The 23791-nt window shown below is 32.9% G+C and overlaps 3 protein-coding genes across 3 annotated transcripts; 2 read left to right on the top strand and 1 right to left on the bottom strand.

Moving 5' to 3' along the window:
• The first annotated feature begins 8716 nt into the window (after positions 1-8716).
• On the top strand, positions 8717-17381 carry LOC107359069 (uncharacterized). The gene is made up of 5 exons (XM_089265814.1): positions 8717-9196; positions 11296-12406; positions 12503-12694; positions 15995-16921; positions 17019-17381. The coding sequence occupies exons 2-5, from the start codon at positions 11341-11343 to the stop codon at positions 17210-17212; spliced, it is 2379 nt and encodes a 792-aa protein (XP_089121940.1). The 5' UTR covers positions 8717-9196; positions 11296-11340; the 3' UTR covers positions 17213-17381.
• Positions 17382-19227: 1846 nt separating this feature from the next.
• Positions 19228-20452, top strand: LOC112540002 (uncharacterized). Its single transcript, XM_089265996.1, has 2 exons — positions 19228-20006; positions 20118-20452. Exons 1-2 carry the CDS (start codon positions 19382-19384, stop codon positions 20309-20311), a joined length of 819 nt encoding a protein of 272 aa, XP_089122122.1. The 5' UTR covers positions 19228-19381; the 3' UTR covers positions 20312-20452.
• A 270-nt stretch (positions 20453-20722) lies between these two features.
• Positions 20723-23791, bottom strand: GatA (glutamyl-tRNA(Gln) amidotransferase subunit A, mitochondrial). Its single transcript, XM_015925512.3, has 3 exons — positions 23458-23791; positions 23040-23384; positions 20723-21986 (listed from the first exon to the last, which is right to left on the bottom strand). Exons 1-3 carry the CDS (start codon positions 23657-23659, stop codon positions 20896-20898), a joined length of 1638 nt encoding a protein of 545 aa, XP_015780998.2. The 5' UTR covers positions 23660-23791; the 3' UTR covers positions 20723-20895.

Genomic DNA, 23791 nt, shown 5'->3' with positions numbered 1-23791 from the left:
GCACCCAATCACCGGGTTTTAGTTTGATTCTAATGCAATAATGTTCATAAGGTAGTACAAAACTAGTAATAATATACTCAAAGGTAGAAATACTTGGATAACTATCTCACTATCAATGAAAAATATTATTGTAGTTGGGCTTATCATCAGTTTTAACCAGTTAATTTAATTCAGATTAATTAATTACTTCAGTTTACTTTTAATCAGTTAATTCAGTTCAATTAATCAGTTAATTCAGTTCAATTAATCAGTTAATTCAGTTTACTTTAATCAGTTAATTCAGTTTACTTTAATCAGTTAATTCAATTTACTTTAATCAATTAATTCAATTTACTTTAATCAGTTAATTCAGTTCAATTAATCAGTTAATTCAGTTCAATTAATCAGTTAATTCAGTTTACTTTAATCAGTTAATTCAATTTACTTTAATCAATTAATTCAATTTACTTTAATCAGTTAATTCAGTTCAATTAATCAGTTAATTCAGTTCAATTAATCAGTTAATTCAGTTTACTTTAATCAGTTAATTCAATTTACTTTAATCAATTAATTCAGTTCAATTAATCAGTTAATTCAGTTCAATTAATCAGTTGATTCAGTTTACTTTAATCAGTTAATTCAGTTTACTTTAATCAGTTAATTCAATTTACTTTAATCAGTTAATTCAGTTCAATTAATCAGTTAATTCAGTTCAATTAATCAGTTGATTCAGTTCAATTAATCAGTTAATTCACTCATTTAATCAGTTCATTATTAATTCAATTCAGTTGTAATCAGTTTAATTAGATGAGTTAATCAACTTGATTCAGTTCAATCAAGCTTCAATCCGGATTAGTTTTTCATTGATTCTACTACAATTATTCAATCTAGTTATTCAGTTCAGCTCAAAACAATTAGTAAACTCAATTCGATATTAATAATTTTGTCTTAGTCCTGTTTAGTTAATCTTACTTCAATTCAGTTATTAATTATCCTGTTAATCATATTAATTCAGGTAAATACGATCAGTTTGATGTAGTCTATCAATGTTAATTTACTTTAGTTACTCTAGTCGATTCGTTTCAGTTCAGTTTAATTTAGGCCAGTGCATTAACGCTTGTTGGTGTATTTGATTCAATTGACCTATTTAACTCAGTTGAATTCAGCATAGTATTCTTATCCTGTTAATTTCAGGTCAATACAGTTACTTGAACGGCTTATGTTCAATTGGATTTGCTAAATGAGGTTATAAATCTAGTTCAACTAGTTATGAATAAATGTCTTTATTTGACCTCACTTCAATCCAGTCACCGGATTTGCTCTATTTACTTCTATATTCTCTATTAAAGGTAACTATCCAATCATCTACTTAATAAGGTTATTAAGCTGCTGTATGACTTAGTTTGAAACTAATTAAATTTTTACTGATTCAAGCTAATTCATGTATCTAATATGAATAAGTTATGTTCACTTTTGATCTCTTTCAATAAAATTCAAAAGAGATGTAATTGAAGTTAACGTATTATGTGTTAAGAATAATCATTCAGTTGGTAAGCATTTCAATTGTATTTCATATTAGGTTTTACCTTCTAGGTCATTTAATATTTGGTATTACCAAAGAACAATCCATAAAGAAAATATATCTTAAATTACTTAACTTTTTACCAAATAACGACCAATCAAAATCGATCCCCGCACGGGTGCCAATACTGAAAGCAGGTATAGATGTTGGATGCCAATTTATTTTAATTTTACAATTTTAGGGTTTGCGTTCAATAAGGATTACTATTACAATTTACAGTATAAAAGTTGAATATGAGTGATGTATAAAGGTAATGTATTAGTCACTGGGATTACACAGATAAATCAGTCTTTAGACAAATAAGATGAGGTACTGATGAGTTGAGGAGGAATTGAATCTCATGGTAATGGTTAAGTTGCACAAATCAGTTGTTCAGGTAATCCAGATGAGTTGAGGATGGTTTTAGAATGAGTCTAATCTGTTGATGATTTGGTTGCACTGTAACTTAGTCTAGTCACTATTTAACTGTTCATACACTTAACATGTAAATATCAGATACTTAATAAGTTATACATAGATTATAAGACATATTCTGGATGATATATTTTGTGGTTGCACGTAAGTTAAAGTTGAACATTTCATAAACACTATTTTATTCAGTTGTACAGTAATTTGGCCAGGGCTTCCGCAGGGTCCGAAATCGGCAGGCAAACAAAGGATTTGTCGGCCATTTCATGCTGGATGAGGGAGAAAATCTTCTCCCTCATAAGATGGCCGACCCAAAAAAAACCAACCAATTGTGGCCTTTCCCTACCTACTTGAGGTAGGGAAAGGTAGCACCAAACCAACCTGGTTAAAACCAGTTTTTTTTTTACACCAGGTTTAAACATGATGTTGATGTGAGTGATGATAAAGATGAATCTGATTTAGCAGAAACAATGTTTAGTTAGTTAATCAAGTATCTTATATTGTTTAATATCATCACAAGTCTCATGAGATGTGTGTGTGTGTGTGTTTGTGTGTGTTTCAAGTGTATTTATAAGGAAAGGGATAGCAAAGGAAAGCAAAATTTGATAATAAAACAATAAAAAATAGCAATACCAATGAGAAGGAAAAGGTAAAATAAAATATATTTTAGGCTTTTCAAGTAAATTGGATTGAAATACAAGGCAAAGGATGGATATCATGATGAGATAATGTTGGAATGGTTGTCAGTGTAAACATGAAAATCAACATAAAAATAACATGTTTGGTTGAAAGTAAAAATAGGAGTAAAGCATTTTAAACAACCGATAAGTTATTGCCTTCAATTGTTCCAACATATGTAAAAAGGTAAACCTATTTTACCTATTAGTTTCCAAGAGACTGCCTTTTAAACAGGTTTTAGTCACGCAAATGGTAAAAAAACAGGTTTTCCCTTCTTTCCATTCGGGCAACCTTTTAACAGGTTTTACCTTTACTCACCTAGCAGCATTTAAAAACCAATCGGATTGCGTTCAAACTATAATAACTGGTTCTGGTTAGCTGGTTTAGATCAAGGTGGAGAGGGGAGTTGACTCACGGGTGACCATTCAAAATTGTAAAATAACCAGCGTAATCAAGTTGATGGTAATGTTGATAATTTTCAATTTTCATCTATAACTGCGAGAAATTACATTTAATAAAAAAAATCAAATTGACTCCAAAGACATAATTAGGAACATTCCGACAAGTACTTTGATTAACACCTAACGAGACTATACTTGAAGCTCTTGAAGTTATCGATAATTTACTAATTATTCTTTATCTTTTTCTACTTCAGGATTGCGTTCACACAAATTTGATGTTTGTAGCAAAGCCGTTAAACATAAGCACCATTTAACGGGACACAAAAGACTTAACACTCGAGAAAATGAAATTTCAAAAGATGTTAACGAGATTCTCTTGAAGGATCGTAAGCACAATTCATCTACCATCGATACATCGATATGCACCAACCTAAAAGATTCAGATATTAAGAGATATTAAAAAACCTAAAAGATATTAGATTCAGATATTGTTGATCATTTTTCTGTTTCTTTTCATTATTTGCTTTTCTCTTTCTTTCCTCTCTTTCTTTAACTCTTTCATCATGTCAACTTGGTTTTTCCCTTCACATTTGTGCCATTTTTTCAACCTTTAAAGCCGACTTTTCTCACCAACCTTTGGGATAATTTACATGTTTTTTGTTCATTTTTACTTCAACCTATTTTGTCACCTTTTTTGTATCTCTTGAGAAACTTTAAATTTACTTTGTTAGTCAAATTTATACCTTTCAAGAGGCCAAGTGTGTATATTTATCAACAAGGACTTTAGAGTGGACAGATACAAGTTTAGGTTTGTAACAAGATGACCATGAAACCTAAGGTTGAGATAAATAATTATCTGGACCAAAATTGAAGTTTAAAAATTAAAATGGAGTTTGTTTTGGCTCTTTTCTGGTTCAAACTTTGTTTATCTCAATATTTACGTGGTTAGCCTGGTTATTTACATTTAGTCTGTTTATGACTTTATCAATATCATTTTAAAGTGAATGTTCAAAGTAACAACAAACAGCAAGTAAAAAGTAAACATTCATTGGAAAGGTCAAGTTTTGAAGATAAATTTCAAAAGTTTATTAAAATTGCAAATAATCTTTAGTAGAAAACCTTGATCATTAAAGGTACAATGGCTCGGTAAATTGTTGACAAGTCAATTGGTCTAATTGAGTAAACTGGATCAATTGGATTAACTTTTAACCAGTTTACCGACAATTGCACAAAAGCTTCCTGAGAAAGCATTGGTTCATTAAGACATCTTGATCCACTAACTTAGCTGCTTCGCGTGAATCAGTCTGTTTTAAAACCCAAACCGCCTCAAACAAGGAAAGTGCCCTTGCTGGTACGATCGTCTACAATAAGAAAAAAAATGCCGAAAAAATTGAAATGTGAAAATGATTTCCTTTGAAAGTCTTTTGTTTTAACTGGGAAATGGGACTAAATTTTGAAGACACCTTGAGAAAGCCGATATGTATTAGGACAAAATTAAGTGTTGGAAATGAGAAAGAGAAATTGTTGAAATTATTATCCTCTTTCTTTCTCTTGTCTATTTCCCTGTCTTCGCAAATATGTTTCTTAACAATGATCAGATGGGCAAACTCTTTGCTTTAACAAAACAATTAGTGAGGCAAGTTTAAATTTTTACTCCAAGCTGGTAACTTGAAAATGAATGTAACTGGTGCTTCATCCATTGGACTTTGTGCTTATTGATTTAATTAAATTATAGTTGATCCATTGGATAATTGTGTCCACCAAATTATTATTATTTAAATAAAATGTGTTTCATTGTTTTAAATATTATAAATATTATCATCAAATCTTGGTCCAACTATTTGCAAACCTAAAGGTTACAAGGGAACAAGGTAAACTTGAAGCCAAAAGTCCTGCCATATTTGTCTTGCAATAATCTTAACCAGATGATGTATCTGTAGTCTGTTATATTTTTAACCCAATCTGAGTACCGACTGACTGAGGTGAGAGTGACTGGAGTTAGCAGAAGATTTTCAACCCGTAAATAATAATTTTTACTAATATCCGACTATCGATATTGTCTCCAAAAGGTTCACTTCGAAAGCAGGTGACGCATTCTTGAAATATCTTCAAGCTGAAGCTACATGGACAAAAACAAATGTATCCAACTCTTGCTGACCACTTATCAATATGAACTTGCCGATTAGCAAATGCCCAGCTCTCTGAGTGATGCACGATTGGGTTGATGTTAAAAGGTCGACAATCGATTAATTGGACATAAAATCTGGTAAATAATCTTTGGGGTTAACCAATGGTGAGTTGCTCATCTAAGGGTTTAAATTACTCTTTGAACTGGTTGAATCTTTAACATCCCAACCATGGATGGATTGAAAAACAAGTTCAACATCTTCAACTGTTCGACCCATGATTGATGGTTTTAGATGGGTCAGAGGTGCCAAACCATACTCCCATAGCTTGGTTCATAACAATGACCACTTTCAATGATCATGATAGCCATCTGAAATGTTGGTCCAACTATTTGTAAACCTAAAGGTAAATTTGTCGATGGTGAAGGGTGAAAAAAGGTAAACTTGTCTTGCCATGTTTACCGGTACAATAGTCTTAACCAGATAAATTTATCTGTAACATGTTTCCTGTTTTTCGTGTAAGAAACTTGCTGAGTTGAGAAAAGCTAAACCCTGAAAATGCAAACAACCTTTAAGTCGCACAAATTTACTGAAAAAAATTGAGCTTTTATTATAATTCAATATTTATCTTAACGGAGCAAAAATGAGGAGAAAAATATTTTCCTGTTCCAAAGGTGAAGAAAGTAGGAGAAGAAGAAGAAGAAAAAAAGCTAAAGAAAAGGATTATAAAGTGTTTCAATTTAAATGGTTTATTAGACTGAGTATCGAGTAGTTGATGTACATGAACCACCAATAAATAGGCAACATTAACATGAATGTTTCCAATGAATAAATATTAATCATGAGATTAATCAAATTTTGTTGCATTATAACATTCACAGGAAAGTGGTAAAAGGTAAATTGGTTTTTGCATGTTATCTTTTGCTCTGTAAACTTGCAATCAACAAGGAATAATAAGGTTAACATGATTATTCTGTGGTTTAAGCTGATTGCTTTGGATTTTCCTTCTTTCCTCTTTTCTCTTTCTTGTTCGTTTTTTTTTCTTCTTCTTCTTCTTACATGTAATTCTCATGATGATGCTGATGATTATGAAAAGGTCTTCTTCTGAGGTCATAAAAGGACTTGAAAGGAGTCAATGAAAAGTGTATCAAAAATGGCTCATCTTAAGACCCTTAGGCTGTCAAGGTGCTCCAACCTATTGTACTGGATAATAACGATAATAAGGTGATAATAATATTATTAATAATGTGTCATGAATGCTTGAGTAAAGCTCAGTTTCAGCTCTATCATGTAAACCCAAAGCATCTCAAGATAGACCTCACTTTTTACCTTAAGATTTACTTTGAGTGTTATTTTAGTTTCTATCGTAATTTTTTCAGGGTTTTGTCTTATTCTTCTTCTTCTTCTTCTGCTTTTTTCACGTTCAATGTGCGCTTTCATCTTGTCTTCATGTACTAGATATATTGACATGAAAGATTTACTGAGTTGTTGAAACAAAAAGCAGAGTAAAAAGGTAACTGAATATTCATTGAAGAGTCTCTCACAGGATAAGAAAGTGTCTATTGATCCATGAAAAAAGCAGAAAGATGGATAGAAGAAGAAGAAGAAGAAGAAGAAGACAAAACCAAAGTAAAAATCATTTTAACATAATTCAAAGTTTACCTGATTCTCATGATAAATTAGGTTTACCGTTAGTTTACAATGCAAATAGTAACCGCACAAATAGCATTTAATCAATCAAACCAGTTTACATTTTGTCAAAGTGGGCTCAAAGTGAATGTTGATAATGATGATGAAGGAAAGGGAAACAAATGTTCAAGTTTCAATGTTCAGTAAAGTTTTTCAAATAAACTTTCAAATTGTTGAAAGTTTTCAATTGCAACTTTGATGGCTAAAGCATGCTAATTTTATAGTCAATGAGTTGGCTAATGAGCAATGAACTTGGTTAAACTTTTATAAATTTGGACCGAGTTCAGTTGGAGAGATAGGTAGATAAACTTCATAAAGGTAACTCGGGTTTACACAGAAATGCAAAAAATTTTCAAATATTTCGAGTTTTGTCTGGAGGCTGTGTTTGAATAGAAAATTTGTTTTTCTTCGTGAAAAATGACACATTTTTTGCAGATGCAAACAAAGAGTTTTTGTGAACATTTTTTTTCTTTTTGGAGAAAAAAAATGACACCAGAAAAACGCAATAAAATTTTGTAATTAGATGCAAGTTCTTCGATTCATCATGTTTGGCAAAGTGCCATTTGAACTTGTTACTGTTAAACTGTTGGATACAAAAATGTTCAAGATAAAGCTCTCTCATTGAGTTTTACCTTTCATGAAACAAGTAAATCTTATTGCAATTTCAATTTCTTATATACTACTTTTGGCTTTTGTTTACTTTTCCCTTTCACCCAAACCTGAAACATTAACTCAACACTTTACTTTGATTTTTAATTACACCTAACAGTAAATGGTGAAAACTGAGTTTTGTTTAATGAAACATCAAGTTAAAGATGAAGATGAAGATAGTAAAGAAAGGAAGGAGAAAAGATAAGAATGAAGATGAAGGAAGATGGATGAAGGTGAGAGAAGAGAGGAAAAGTTTATTGAGTAAAGAGGAGATTGAATAATGAGGTTGAATTAAAGTTTTCATTTTCAACTAATAAAAAGGATAAAAATAAATTGCCTTTGACCAGGTTTGCGATAATCAAATAATGAAAGACCTGGGAAGTGAGGGGAGGATGATGATCAAGAGGAGGATAAAGATGATGATTGAGATGAGGATCGAGATGAGGATCGAGATGAGGATCGAGATGAAGAGGGAGGTAAAGTGAGGTAGCAAGGGAAGAGTGAGGTGAGTAGGAAGATGAATAAAGTCCTTTTCTTGTTGAGCTTCACTTTTTTGTTAACAATCATAAAGGTTACTTTTTATTGTTAATACAATAGCACGTGCCAGGTGCTGCCCCCTTTTCACGACCTCAACGTGCTGTACGCGTGTGAGGGACTCGAAGATGGGAAAGGGAAGAAGAGAGAAGAAGAAGAAGACAAAAGAGAGAAAAGAAAGTGAATAATAGAATCAGTTTCACTGATTTGCACACTTTTATTCAACCTTGCCAACAACAAAAAAGATCCCAGGTTTGACTTGGAATAAAAAGTAAAGGTTACTGGAATAAATTAACGGATCTTTCTTCTTCTTCTTCATCTTTATCATCTTCATCATCATCATCAGTAACATCATCATTCTCATCATCAATAGAAATGAAAGATACCCTCAAAATTTTCCTCTCTCTCTTTTTCTCTCTGTCTTTTCTCTCTCTCTCCTATTTCACTGTACAACCCTGAACACCCCACCTCATCTAACAACCTTTTCCTCATCATCTTCCTCATCATCTTGCTCATCATCATCTCCTCCTCCCCACCACAGCGTCTCACACAAACCAAAAACAGCGCAAACTCAAGTCGCAAAAACACCAAGATTTTGCGCTGTTTACAGTTGAATCGCGAAAAAAACTAACTTTGTTTATAATCTTTTGATTACTTGCTTTCCATAGCCAGTTTGTACCTACACCTCAAAGATACCTTTTTTGTGCCTTTATTACTTACTCTGGACATAAAAATACATCTATGTATATATAAAGCCACTGAAACAACAGCAAAAGTACATCACACATATAGATATACGTAAAGCCCAAAATAAGAAGGAAAACTTTTCTGGAAAACGTGAAAACTCTATTGTTACACCTTTCAACTTTAACTTCATCTTTTGATCATCTCTTGTTCATCTTCAGTGATAATGTGCTACACAATCAACAATTTCCTGGAGACAACAACAAAATACTTGATCAACACAATTTACAAATCATCTTCCGTCTTAATTTAAACAACAAACAAAAGTACAACACCAACAATTGAAAACAAAAAAAGTAACCAAATAAAATTTGTGATTGCAAAGCATAACAAAAAAAGGAGAAACAAACAAACAACTTTAAAGGAAACTTTCAATGTATAATTTTTTCATTGCTTATGATCAGGTAATGTATTCACTCCCATCATGATCATCTTTCAATTGCCTTTCCAATCCATTTCCACCTCAAAATCCCAAACAATTGGAGTTTATCCAACACATACACACACAGACAATTAGTTTCAAATTTAATTTTTCAAACTTCTCTGAATCTCTTTCAATTGATTTTTCACTCATTTCTGCCTCTTCTCCCAGTGGTTGTTCCCACGAATTTTTGCATTCCTGACAATAAGAGCAACTAACTTTGCCGTTAATTACTCTCATAACATATCTGTTTTCGCCATCATCCTCGTCTATATCTTCCTTACCGTCAATATTAAAAAGGAAAGAGCACAAAGAAGAGACTTAAGACTGTAAAAACAAACCCATAACAGAAACTAAACAGAACCCTCTTCTCATCCTCCTCCTCCTCCACAAATCCTCCTCCTTCTTCTCAATGGATTCACTTTTCACTGGGTTCATCTTTTCCATGTGTTTTCCTTATGTGTTACCAATGATAATTGGATGAAACTGGATGAAAAAAAGTGAAGAAACGAGCAAAAAAAAATATCAAAGGTCAAACTCAAAAGGTTAAGCCATTGATAATTAAGGATACATTTGATTGACACCATTGATTGTTTTCCCTGAATATTCAATCTTGACCACATCTTTGAGTCTAATTGTTTGAGCGTTTCCTGTAAGAAATTTGTTCAATCTTTTCGCCTCCAAAACTCTGTTTACCTTTTGTTTCCAAACGAAAAGCAATAAATTTTTTCTTCCCTTTGAACGTAAAGCAAGCAAGCAAGCAAAAAAAGTATTTCAAATTTTCTTGCCTTCAACCGAAAAGGGAACAAAAAAACTGAAACTTCATTTTCACTTCATTAGATTATTATTATTAATATAACAACATTATCCAAGTTTTTCATTCAATATACTCTGAATATATTTGAATAAACAAATGAAAGAAAAAGGGTGAAAAAAAGTAAATTATTTCAATTACAAAATGTTCATCGGAAGTTGAACATCAATTTGCCTTTAGCATTATCCTTTTGTTTTGGCTCATTTATAAAAAGCGAGCAACACACACAAAAAAAGAGTAAACTGAAAACTAATTTTCAATGGAAGGAAAACATTGAAAATGATTATCATCGCCATTATTATCATTATCATTAGTAGGCTGCAAGTTGTAATCATTATCATCTGAAAGTTAACACGAAAATTGAAGATTTGTGAAAATCAATGATTTGAGCAATTTACATAAGTACATCAAGATGTTGAGGAGTGAGAGAAGCGACTCAAGAAAATATGAAAACAGGAGCCACAGTAATATCTAGTTACAGATGAAAATGAAGATAACTCATTAAACAACAGTTTGTGAACATTTGATTATATTTGTTAAAACCTTAATGTAAAGCAATTAAGACCAAGTTGATGATTATTTTTACTGTAATAAGAGTTTCTTCAATGATAGGGTTACAATTGTTTTTATCCTAAATGAACGCCATTCCCAATCCTTAGACACTTTACCCATTTTTACATTACTTTCAATGTGACAAAATTGATAATATTTTTTTTCCCTTCAACTTATTTACTTTACCATTTCAACTTTGACCCTTGAAAAGTGAGATAACGGGTAAACGAAACACGAGTTCAAATTGAACATTTCTGACCGTGTTGAGTTACTTTGTTTATTCATCATTTTATCATTTGTAAGATGATAATTTTTGTATTCAAGATACAGGATAAGCTAGTAAATTAACGAGTAAACAAATGAATAAAGTAAAATTCAACAGCGATTAACTTATTAGAAGAAGAGAATTTGAATTCAGAACATTTTTCACTTGATAATTTTGGTGAACAATATGACTAATTGGTTGTCCAGGTTAACCAGTTTATGATTAAGAGTAAAGGAGAGGCAGAGTGAGAGAGTGAATAACGAAGGGAGGAGTTTCGAGAAACTGAAATTTTTTAACCAAACCTTCTCTCACTTTACATCTACCTCAGCAACCGAGAACAGCTTTTTTTACACCGTTTTGTCTCTTTTTGTAAACACCTTTACCATTCAACTATCCGTCCAATTTTAGAATATTTTTTAATTGCGTTTTTTTTGTTCTTCTTATTTTTCAGCTCTTGTTCTTGTTCTTGTGTTGGCTATAATTATTGTCATTTATTATGGCTACTGCAAATTTACGTAAATTCAAGTGTCCTGAATGTGGGAAGGCTTTCAAATATAAACATCACCTGAAAGAACACATACGAATCCATTCCGGAGATAAACCCTTTGAGTGTCCACACTGTGGTAAACGATTTTCCCATTCCGGATCCTTTTCATCTCACTTGACCAGCAAAAAATGTTTCAAAGTTAATCTCAAAGTGACCAATTCAAATAATATTAATTCTATTAATAATAATAGTAACCATTTAAACTCTCCACAAGCAACCAAACCGTTCCATTTACCACCGTACCATTGTCCGCCGTACTATTTACCGCCCTACCATCTACCACCGTACCATTTACCATCTGCAACTTTTCATAATTTTACCGAGATTGCTCAGGTTCACCTTGAGCCTCAAAGAACCCTAAATGTTCATAGTTTAAATAAGTTAAAATCAAGCCTCTCCACAACGATTACAACAATCCCTGCCATAATTCATAACAATGTAATTAACAGCAATGGATCATCGTCTCACCTCAATCATCATCATCATCCTTCTCACAATCATAATGGTAATTCTATTAATACACCTATTACTGACAGCAACAACAACAATACCAGCATCAACAATCACAACAATCACAGCAACAATAGCAACAACAGCAGCAGCAACAGTAGTAGCAACATTGGTACTATCAGCACCATTAGTACCATCAACAACTTCAACATAAGCAACAGCAACACTCTCATTATGAACAACATCGACATCAACAACACAAGCAGCAATTTTATAAATTTCGAAGTTCCACTCGATCTTTCCACAAACAAAATAGAATCCGTTCCAACTGATTTATCGGTGAAGAGGAAGAGGCCATTAGAGGATGAAGATGCAAATAAAAAACAATCGACATCCACCGATCATTCAGTCACTAGTGACCATTCAACCTTGCAAAATGATCAAAGTAATCATGTTGATGATAATGTTGACAATTTTCAGTTTTCAACCATCTTCAACTGCGATAAATGTGAAAAAACATTTAATAAATCAAGTTCACTTGCAAGACATAAATATGAACATTCCGGTAAGTAATTTAATCAACATCTAATGAGACTATTCTTGAAGTTCGTGAAATAATCAACAATTTACTAATTATCTTTTTTCTTTCCTTCTTCTTCAGGTTTACGTCCACACAAATGTGATGTCTGTAGCAAAGCATTTAAACATAAACACCATCTCACCGAGCATAAAAGACTCCACAGTGGGGAGAAGCCATTTCAATGTAAAAAATGTTTAAAGAGATTTTCACACTCAGGATCGTATTCCCAACATATGAACCATCGATACTCCTATTGTAAACCGCAAAGAATCTAGATTCAGATGGCTCATAAGATGAATTTAATTTCTTCATCGTCATCTCTCTTCTCTTTCTCTCTCATTCTTTTACCTTTTTTTCATATTTCGCTTTCCTTTCTTTCACCCCTTTCATCATTTCATCTTTCTTTTTCCCTTCACATTCTTGAAAATTCATAACCTTTAAAATAATAAAAAGCAACTTTGCTCACCAATCTTGTGATAAGTTACATGTTTTTTTACTTCTACTTCAACCTATTTTGTCACCTTTTTGTATCCCCTGAGAAACTCTCAATGTTACTCTGTTAGTCAAATTGAACTTTTCAGATGGCAAAATGTCTATCCATCGACAAGGACCTTAAAGTAACCCCAAAGTAAAGTGGACACCCAGTCAACCCAGATGGAAACATGTAAACTGGAGTAAAGGGTCAGACTTTGGTTTTAATAACTTTTATGCTCGTATACGCAAATACCCAAGCAGTCAGAAATTAAGTTTTTCTTTAGATTTTCTCAGGTTTAATTCAAATCTAAAGGGTCATGTATTCATCTTTACAGAAACTCATATCTACATTTCAAGCACACAGATCTAGACCTTTATTTGCTATTGCCGTTTGAAGATTGTTGCGCTTCTGTAAATTTATCAATTTTGACTATAAATTCACTCGATCCTCAAGGCTTCAGATGAATGGAACCTCTTGTTATCAGCCGTAGATTAAGTTGATATAGAAATACGTATTCCTACGTTTACCATGCTAATCAATCATTTAATATTATTACCACAAAGAAAAAATGAGTTTATTTATTTTGATCTAGTAAATTAGTGTAAAAAGTAGCAGCATAATGAATCATTCTTTCAAAGTTTTTCCTTCTTTATCAGATCAAGATACCGATGAAACTGTGAAAGCAGTAAAGTTAACACTAAAGATGAAGGAAATTATAGATTGTCATTTATTTATATTGACAGTTTAGGTAAGAATTACTTTGGACGAAAAAGTTTAGGCTTTAGTTGAAAATTCATTTTGATTTCAATGTAAACCACCACAGATGAGAACATTTGAAAGCTAATGTTAAAGAAATTTTTACTTGCAAAAAACGCCCAGTTCCTATGCTACTGAAAATCCATCTTTGACAGTAATTTAGACTTCTGTTTTGTCTTCATCCTGTTTTCATCATAATTTTCTCAGGAACCTGGATTCCTAGGAAACTCAGCCTATTTACTGGACCTGCTGTAAAATCTTGCCCGTCAGTTGGTGTCTTCATTTCTCATGGAACCCTTTAGGCACAGAAACAGACAAGTGATTGATTCACTGATACAATCCATACTGAAGAGACATGAATTGTTGATGAAAAACCATCTTCAGAAAAGAAATCCAAATTTAAAATCTTCAGCTTTTGTCATATTGATAATACAATTGAGTCCATTTAGACTATTAATATTTTGTAAATTAGTAAATTGAAACTTGGATCTCCTTTAGTACAATTGAGGAACCTGATTTTTGCACAAACTCTTAACTCTTTACCTAAAGACAAAGTTTACATAAAATCCTGGTCCAACAATGAATCAACACCTGACTAACAAAAATTTTCCCCTCACTCAATGTCATTGAATAAGGATTCTGCATTCACTCCCCAGCCTCTATTTTTATGAATTTCCCAGAGATCTGAGATGAAGTTTCCTGTTTTTCATGGATAGAGTTGAGTCAAGGTTTCCGTGCTGAGTAATTTTTTTCTGAGACTTTGATTCATTAACTTAATGTATTGTATAGATTGACAGTTTAGGTGAGATATACATTGGATGGAAAAATTTGGCGTTTTCATTTCAATAGTTGATAAAGTCCTACGTTTCTTAGTTTGGGTTGACTGGGTAGATAAAGTTATGATTATTACAAGATGACCATGAAATAAAATATTGTTGAGAAATAATTATCTGGACCAAAGTTTAACTTTAAAATTAAAATGAGTTTGTTTTGGCTCTTTTCTGGTTCAAACTTTGTTTATCTCAATATTTACGTGGTCAGCTTTAGATTTAGTCCGACTGTATGACTTTATCAATATCATTTTAAAGTAGATGCTCAATGAATAAGTAAACATTCATTGAAAAATGTCAAGTTTAGAAGAAAAATAATCGAAAGTTTACTGAGGAACCTTGATTGGAAAGGTCTGTTGATCCAATTGATCCAGTTTATTCAATTAGACAAATTAACTTTTCACCGACAATCGCACCTTTTCTGTCTCCTAAAAGCGTCCTGGGAAAGCATTGGTTATTTGTTCATCTTTACTCATCTTAATCCACTAAACTTAGCTGCCTTCTTCTTGTGAATGTCTCTGTTTTAAAGGCGAAACCGCCTCTAAGTCTTTTGTTTTGAAAGTCAATTCCAGCTTAGGTGAGTCATTCTTAATGAGCTAAACTGGAAAATGACCCTAAGTTTTGAAAATACCTTGAGAAAAGTTGAACATCATAAAACCTTGGTCCAACTATTTACAAACCTAAAGGTAAATTTGCTTATGGTGAATAGTAACCAGGTAAACTTTAATGAAGTGGACAGTAAGACTATTTAGTTGACCAGCATTTCGCCACTTCATGAGCAAGGAAAAAAGCCTTGGGCTTTACTATTGCAATCAAATCATTTGCTCGTCTTTTATTGACTTTTAATCTCTATTCTGGCTCAACACTTTAAACTGTAAACTTACTCTGTATCTTTATATTATTGGATTGATTATATTTTTGCTTCATATTTATTAATACTTTTACCATTTTGACTTTGACCTTTTCTAAGTGAGATAACGGGTAAAGAAACCTACGAAATAAAGAGTTCAAATTGAACATCTTCTGATAGCGTTGAGTTACTTTGTTTATTCATCATTTTATCATTTGTAAGATGATAATTTTTGTATTCAAGATGCAGGGTAATGAAGTAAATTACCGAGTAAACAAATGATTAAAGTAAAATTTTTCGCGAATCAGCGATTATTGGATTAGAAGAAGAAGCGAATCCGCATTCTTAGAAAATTTGATAATTTTAGTGGACATTATGACTAATTGGTTGTCCAGGTTCACCACTTCATGAGTAAGAAGTGAGCAACAGGAGAGGGAGGGAGAGTGAGAGTGGATAACGAAGGGAGGAGTTTCAATAAACTCAACTTTTTTAACCAGACCTTTGTTCACTTTACATCTACCTCATCAACCGAGTGCATCGTTACACCGTTTTGTCCAACCTTGTTAACACCTTTGACATTCCACTTTCCGTCCAACTTATAACGTATATTTCAATTTCATTTTATTTTGTTTTTTCGTCTATTCAGTTCTTGTTATTCTAAACTTGTTCATTCATTATGTCGACTGAAAATTTACGTAAATTTGAGTGTCATGAATGTGAAAAGGCATTCAAACATAAACATCACCTAAAAGAACACGTACGAATCCATTCCGGAGATAAACCCTTTGAATGTCCACACTGTGGTAAACGATTTTCTCATTCCGGATCCTTTTCCTCTCACTTGTCCAGAAAAAAATGCTTAAAATCTAACCTCGAAATGACCAATATAAATAATATTTATTCTGATAATTTTGACCATTGTGACTCTCGAAAGGAGAACAAACCACCTCATTCCCCACCGTTCCTTTTACCACCGTATCATCTTTTACCGTACTTTTTACCATCTACAACTTTCCATAATTTTATGAAGATTGCTCAGTTGCACCTTAATAAGCTAAAATCTATAACGAATACTAAAATCCCTGCCATAACTGATAACAATGTAATTAACAGCAATGGATCATGGACTCACCTCAATCATCATCTTCCTTCTCACAATGGTAATGCTATTACTAATTCAATTACTGGCACCAACAACAGTAATAGCACCATTAGTACCACCAACAACTTCAACATTAGCAACAGCAACACTCTCATCATGAACAACATCGACATCGACAACACCAGCAGCAATTTTATAAACTTCGAAGTTCCACTTGATCTTTCCACAAACAAAATAGACTCCATTCCAACTGATTTATCGGTGAAGAGGAAGAGGCCATTAGAGGATGAAGAGGCGAATAAAAAACAATCAACATTTACCGATCATTCAGTCGCTAGTGACCATTCAACCTTGCAAAATGATCAAAGTAATCATGTTGATGATAATGTTGACAATTTTCAGTTTTCAACCATCTTCAACTGCGATAAATGTGAAAAAACATTTAATAAATCAAGTTCACTTGCAAGACATAAATATGAACATTCCGGTAAGTACTTTTATTAACACCTAACCAGACTATTCTTGAAGTTCGTGAAATAATCAACAATTTACTAATTATCTTTTTTCTTTTCCTTCTTCTTCAGGTTTACGTCCACACAAATGTGATGTCTGCAGCAAAGCATTTAAACATAAACACCATCTAACTGAACATAAAAGACTCCACAGTGGGGAGAAGCCCTTTCAATGTAAAAAATGTTTAAAGAGATTTTCACACTCAGGATCGTATTCACAACACATGAACCATCGATACTCCTATTGTAAACCTCAAAGAATCTAGATTCAGATGGCTCCATGGATGGCTCATCCATTCTTTCACCTTTCTTCATACCTCGCTTTCCATTCTTTCACCCTTCTATCATGTCATCTTTCTTTTTCCGTTCACGTTCTTGAAAATTCTTAATCTTTAAAATAATAAAAAGCAACTTTGCTCACCAATCTTGTGATAATTTTCATGTTTTCTACTTCTACTTCAACCTTTTGTGTCACCGTTTTGTATCCGCTGTGAAACTCATTGTCAGTCAAATTGAACTTTTCAGATTGGTTTTCATTTGAAATTAATGATTAATCAGAATTTTCTCTACTCCTCCTTCAGTACCCATGGATTCAAGACAAGATTAGTAGCTAACAGTTAGTTCAATTACCATTATAACCATTAGACTTAATTATGATCTTAACCTGATTGGATCTTAATTTAAATGTCCCATCCTTAGTCCGTAAAACGATACTCTTACCGGTGTAAACCTAACGTGTAGTAATATTATTACCATTATGATTGTGAGAAGGATGATGATGATTGAGGTGAGACGATGATCCATTGCTGTTAATTACATTGTTATGAATTATGGCAGGGATTGTTGTAATCGTTGTGGAGAGGCTTGATTTTAACTTATTTAAACTATGAACATTTAGGGTTCTTTGAGGCTTTTTGCCTTTAAAGTATAGGTGAGAATAAGATGAAGGAAAAAAGATAGGAACGCCTTAAAGTGGCCTCAAAATCATCTTCCTTTCGTTGCTTTCAACGGTCAATAGGTAAAGTCTATTTTCAACTTTTAGGTTCACTTTTTTTTAACCTTTCTCTGGTTTCTTTAAACCTATCAGAGGTCAGACCTTTTTATCATTTGCTCTCTGTTGGAAGTGAATGGAAATGTAGATAAGAAGGAAACAGAGAGAAAGACGAAGATGAAATTACCAAAGAAAAGGTCAGTTTACGGCAAAAAAAGCTTTTTTTCCTTTTCGTTGAAACAAAAGGTAAACAGAGTTGTTGAGTTAAAGTTGGAGAAGAAAAGATTTAACAAATTTTTACAGGAAACGTAAAACAATTAGACTAAAAGATGAGGCCTGCAAGATTGAACATTAAGCGACAAATAACAATCAATTGTGTCAATCAAGTGTATCCTTGCTTATCAATGGCTTAACCTTTTGAGTTTGACCTTTGTAGCTGTATGTTGAGAATGGTCAAGATACACAGTACAGTTTTGACCAAATGTACTGCAATGGAATTTTCCGACTTTCTTTTCTTATTGTCATTTATTTATATTGACAGTTAAGGTAAAATTTACATTGGACACAAAATTTAGTGTTTAATTGAAAATTCATTTTGATCTCAATGAAAATCGTCATGGATGAGAACATTTGAAAGCTGATATTAAATCTAGTAGTTAGAAAATTAAAATACGGCTTGATTCTTACCGTAGAAATATATAAAAAAGTTTCAAGATTAATATTAAGTGATTAAGTTTTCTTTATACATTTATAAAGATTGGACTTGGTTTTAACTTATCTAGGACTTGACTTATTCAACTCATTTTAGAGATGAAAAACGAACGGTCCAATGGTTGAAGCTGATCTACAGCGACTATTCGGTCATCTCATCGTCTTCTGAGTTTGGAGATTTTCCTTTGGCTGGTTCAGTCTTGTCAGGCAGTGGCTCTTCTTCCTTCTCAGTTTGTGATCGAACCTCTTTTTGTCGCGCAAACCATTTCACCAAAGCGTTCGCCACTTGAGTAGCTATAACATGGGAGTCAAGGACGTCGATACTTGAAATTTCCTCGTTTACATGGGACTTGGTAAAATGTCAAAAGGTGAAGAGGTTTGGATTTAGAACAAGTAAGACTAAATTACAACGAAACAACGGATTAATAGATGCGAAGCCGCATTCTTAGAAAAATTTCCATTTGATAATTTTAGTGGACATTATGACTAATTAAACACTTCATGAGTAAAAGTGACCTGGAGGAGAGGAGAGTGAGAGAGTTAATAACGAAGGGAGGGGCTTCGAGAAACTGAAATTTTTAACCAGACCTTTACTCACTTTACATCTACCTCATTTACCGAGCGCAACCTTTTTACACCGTTTTGTCTCATCTTGTCAACACCTTTAATATTCCACTTTCCGTCCAACTCATCTCACTTGTCCATAATTAAATGCTTAATAGTCAAACTTAAAATGACCGATATAAATAATAATAATTCTAATAATGTTAACCCTTCAGACTCTCGAAAAGAAAACAAACCACCTCATTCACCACCGATCCTTTTATCACCGTATCATCTTTTGCCGTACTCTTTACCATCTCCAACGATTACAACAATCCCTGCCATAATTCATAGCAATGTAATTAACAGCAATGGATCATCATCGTCTCACCTCAATCATCATCATCCTTCTCAAAATCATAATGGTAATAATATTACTACTGACAACAGCAACAATACCAGGATCGCCAATCAAAGCAACACTCTCATCATGAACAACATCGACATCGACAACACCAGCAGCAATTTTATAAACTTCGAAGTTCCACTTGATCTTTCCACAAACAAAATAGTTCCAATTGATTTATCGGTGAAAAGAAAGAGGCCATTAGAGGATGAAGAGGCGAATAAAAAACAGTCAACATCCACCGACCATTCAGTCGCTAGCGACCATTCAACCTTGCAAAATAATCAAAGTAATCATGTTGATGATAACGTTGACAATTTTCAGTTTTCAACCATCTTCAACTGCGATAAATGTGAAAAAACATTTAATAAATCAAGTTCACTTGCAAGACATAAATATGAACATTCCGGTAAGTAATTTAATCAACATCTAATGAGACTATATTTGAAGATCTTGAAATTATAATATCAATAATTTAATTAATTTACTAATTATCTTTTTTCTTATTTTTCCGCTTTAGGTTTACGCCCTCACAAATGCGATGTATGTAGCAAAGCATTTAAACATAAACACCATCTAACCGAGCATAAAAGACTCCACAGTGGGGAGAAGCCATTTCAATGTAAAAAATGTTTAAAGAGATTTTCACACTCAGGATCGTATTCCCAACATATGAACCATCGATATTCCTATTGTAAACCACAAAGAATCTAGATTCAGATGGCTCCATGGATGAGCCATCCATTCTTTTACCTGTCTTCATACCTCGCTTTCCATTCTTTCACACCTTTCATCATTACATCTTTCTTTTTCCATTCACATTCTTGAAAACTCATAACTTTTAAAACAATAAAAAGCAACTTTGCTCACTAATCTTGTGATAACTTTCATGTTTTCTACTTCTACTTCAACCTATTTTGTCACCTTTTTGTATCTCCTTTGTGACTTCCAATTTTACTTTGTTAGTCAAATTGAACTTTTCAGATGGCAAAATGTGTATTCAGAGAAGAACCTTAAAGTAACCTTAAAGTTAAGTGGAAATCCAATCAACCAAGACAGAAGTGCTAGAAACGTGTGAGCTGGAGGAAAGGGTCAGACTTTGGTTTAATAACTTTTATCCTCGTATACGCAAGCAACCCAAAGGTTCATGTCAAAGGGTTATTTATTTTGACCTAGTAAATTTTTGTAAAAAGTATCAGTATGATGAAACATTTTGCAAAGATTTTTACATCAGATTATATTATATAAACTGAAAACTGTGTTGAGTTTCTTTTCTATTGCATATTTCATCATATTTATCATTCTTTATAAACTAAACGGGGAAATGATACTAAATTTTCAAGATACTTTGAGAAAGCCAAAACAATATTATCATTAAATCTCGGTCCAACTATTTGCAAACCTAAAGGTAAATTTGTTAATGGTGAAAGGGAACAAGGTAAACTTAGAGCTGGAAGTCCGGCCATATTTGCCGGTTGTGTACAATAATCTTCACCAGATGATTTATCTGTAGCGTCTCTTTTAACCCAATCTGAGTAACGAAAGGCTGAAGTGAGAGTTACTGGAGTTAGCAGGAGATCAACCTTTTCCGGTCCATTGAAAATTTTGTCGAAATCTTGGCAAATCAATCTTCTAACTTTCAGTGCTTTAAGGAAAAAATTTTCATAATTTTCTTTGAGAAGAAAATAATTTCCTGCTAATATTCGACCCTTAACATTATCTCCAAAAGCCTCATCTCGAGAACAGGTGATGAATTCCTCAAATGTCTTTGGTTTTGAAGCTGTTTCTAATTTACCAGTTTTGTTTGCTTCATTATTATTATTATCAGTACTAGATGAAAAAACATTGGCACTTCGATGACCATATTCAATTCCATCATAACAGGCAAAATTAGAGGCAACATCACAGCAGTTAATTACAGAATAACAGGGTAATGAATATGGTGTGTGAGGTAATGAAACGGGAACAACTGAGATTCCTTTTGATGTTAAAAGATCAACAATGGAGTTGATTAGTGAAAGTATTTCTGGGGACATAAAATCTGGTAAATATTCTTTGGGTAAACCAATGGTCAGTTGCTCAACTGGGAAATTATCGTCTAAGGGTTTAAATGAATTACTCTTTGAGCTGGTTGAATCTTTAACATCCCAACCATGGATGGATTGAAAAACAAGTTCAACATCTTCAACTGTTCGACCCATGATTGATGGTGTATCCAAAGAATGGGTCAGAGGTACCAAACCATAACGAGACAAAGTCCCATAGCTTGGTTTAAAACCAACAATACCACAGTGTGAGGCAGGATTGCGAGTTGAGCCACCAGTGTCAGAGGCAAGAGCTGCAAAAACGATTCCTGATGCAACAGCAACTGCACTTCCACCAGAACTACCTGAGAAATCAATAGAATAGAAAAATAAAAACTGATTAGAGGTAGGAATTAAACATTTTTATCATTATCAAAGAGTCCCATAAGCGTTAAGAAAGGAGTAAAAGGTTAGTGATTTTTAACTTCATTACATAACACCAAAAAAGTTAAAAATCAGTATTGTTGGAGAGATTCTGAAAAATATTGCTGTATCGAAGTAGTTATGGTAGTTTATCAATATTCAACACAAAGCAAAAACATTGCATGATTAATTGCAATTAATTATAAACTCATTCAGCATAAACCGTATCAATACTTTTCAAAAAATACAATGTGTTTTCAGTGTTTTTGAAAAAAGTCTATTGATAAAAAAGTATTTGCTCAACATCAGTAATTATCCAATATGCGGAGAAAAATTTGCATCATTAACGAGTCAAACAGACGATTATTTGAATTGAAAAATTGAAAAAATAGAATAGTTGAGGTCATTTTAAGCAAAGCCTAACAAGAAAAGTAAATGATGCCTGAAATATGGAGATTAAAATGGGTCCAGAATCTTGGTTAGATATTGATGCGCTCTTGCCGACAAATTCCCAGGAAGAAGAATCATTTTCCTTCTCCTTTAGAGATAACACACATGGTGCTCAGAATGCTCTAATTAGGGCACTAATTATCCTTACAGATAACAATACAAATTTAGAAGGCCAAAACTTTTGACCCAAAAGTAACACAGAAAATTTTCTCACCGAAGATCAAAAGATAAATCTAATCCAATAAACGGTTTAACATCAAAGGGTTATGGCGATTCACCAATGGTGAGATACCTAGAACCAAGTGACGGTAAGGAATCAAACGAAGGAGTTCAAACGCTGAGGAACAAAGATAAACAGTAAACCAGTAGATGGCAATACCGATCAGTTGAAAGTTTCGAGTTGAAATAATGAAATCTTTACCAAACATTGTTTTATCAATTGTTTGCATTCGAGCTTACTAATTTGAGATGCCCTACTGTAAAGTTTTAAACTATGAGTGTGGTTTACAATAACAAAATTAGATTAATTAGTGGGTTGATCTAACCTCCACTGATGTACCATTCGCCAGGTACATTGGTTTTCTCATTAGAATGGACAACTTTGTCGGAGTTTCTGTCTATTGATTCAAATGGTAAAGAGGAATGCCAAGGGTTTACACAGGGGCCAAAAATGGAGTCAACACCTCCACAACCCATTGCAAACTCGTCTAAATTTGCTTTGCCCACAAGTAATGCACCATTTTGACCAATTAATCTATCAACGACAGTTGCTGAATATGGAGGGATGAAATTTTCCAGCATCTTTGATGCACATGTTGTCTTTATATCCTTGGTCATAAAGTTATCTTTAACAGCAATCGGTATCCCGTCCAATACACCTAAATTTTTACCTGCAAAGAGATGACAAAACAATCAAATTAATCACTTTAAGAAAGGATATTACAAAGTAAAATCAGTATTTACCTGAAGCAAAGCGGTGACTAGATTTTTCAGCTTGAGATCTTGCATTTTCTTCAGTTACTGTGATTAAACTATTTAAAGATTTAGTTTGATCAACTCTTTTTAAACACAATTCACACAATTGTGAAGGTGTAAGTTTACCAGAGATCAAAAGTCGATGAATATCACTTATTTTGGAAGACAACAGATTACTAGAAATTGACATGATGAGAATACTACTAAAAACCAAAACACTTTCAACAAGGTAAAGTAACAATTAAACAGAAGATTGCTTAATACAAATAAATAAAGGATAAAAGGGTGACAATCTGCAAAAGTTGATTGCCAATCAATCCAA

Source organism: Tetranychus urticae, chromosome 1 (assembly GCF_039701765.1).
Source record: "Tetranychus urticae isolate SD_2017Ah chromosome 1, NJAU_TeUrti_SD_1.0, whole genome shotgun sequence".
Taxonomy (NCBI): Eukaryota; Metazoa; Arthropoda; class Arachnida; order Trombidiformes; family Tetranychidae; genus Tetranychus; species Tetranychus urticae.
The sequence above is the reverse complement of the archived record's forward strand: the minus strand, read 5'-3'. Positions and strand labels throughout refer to the sequence as shown.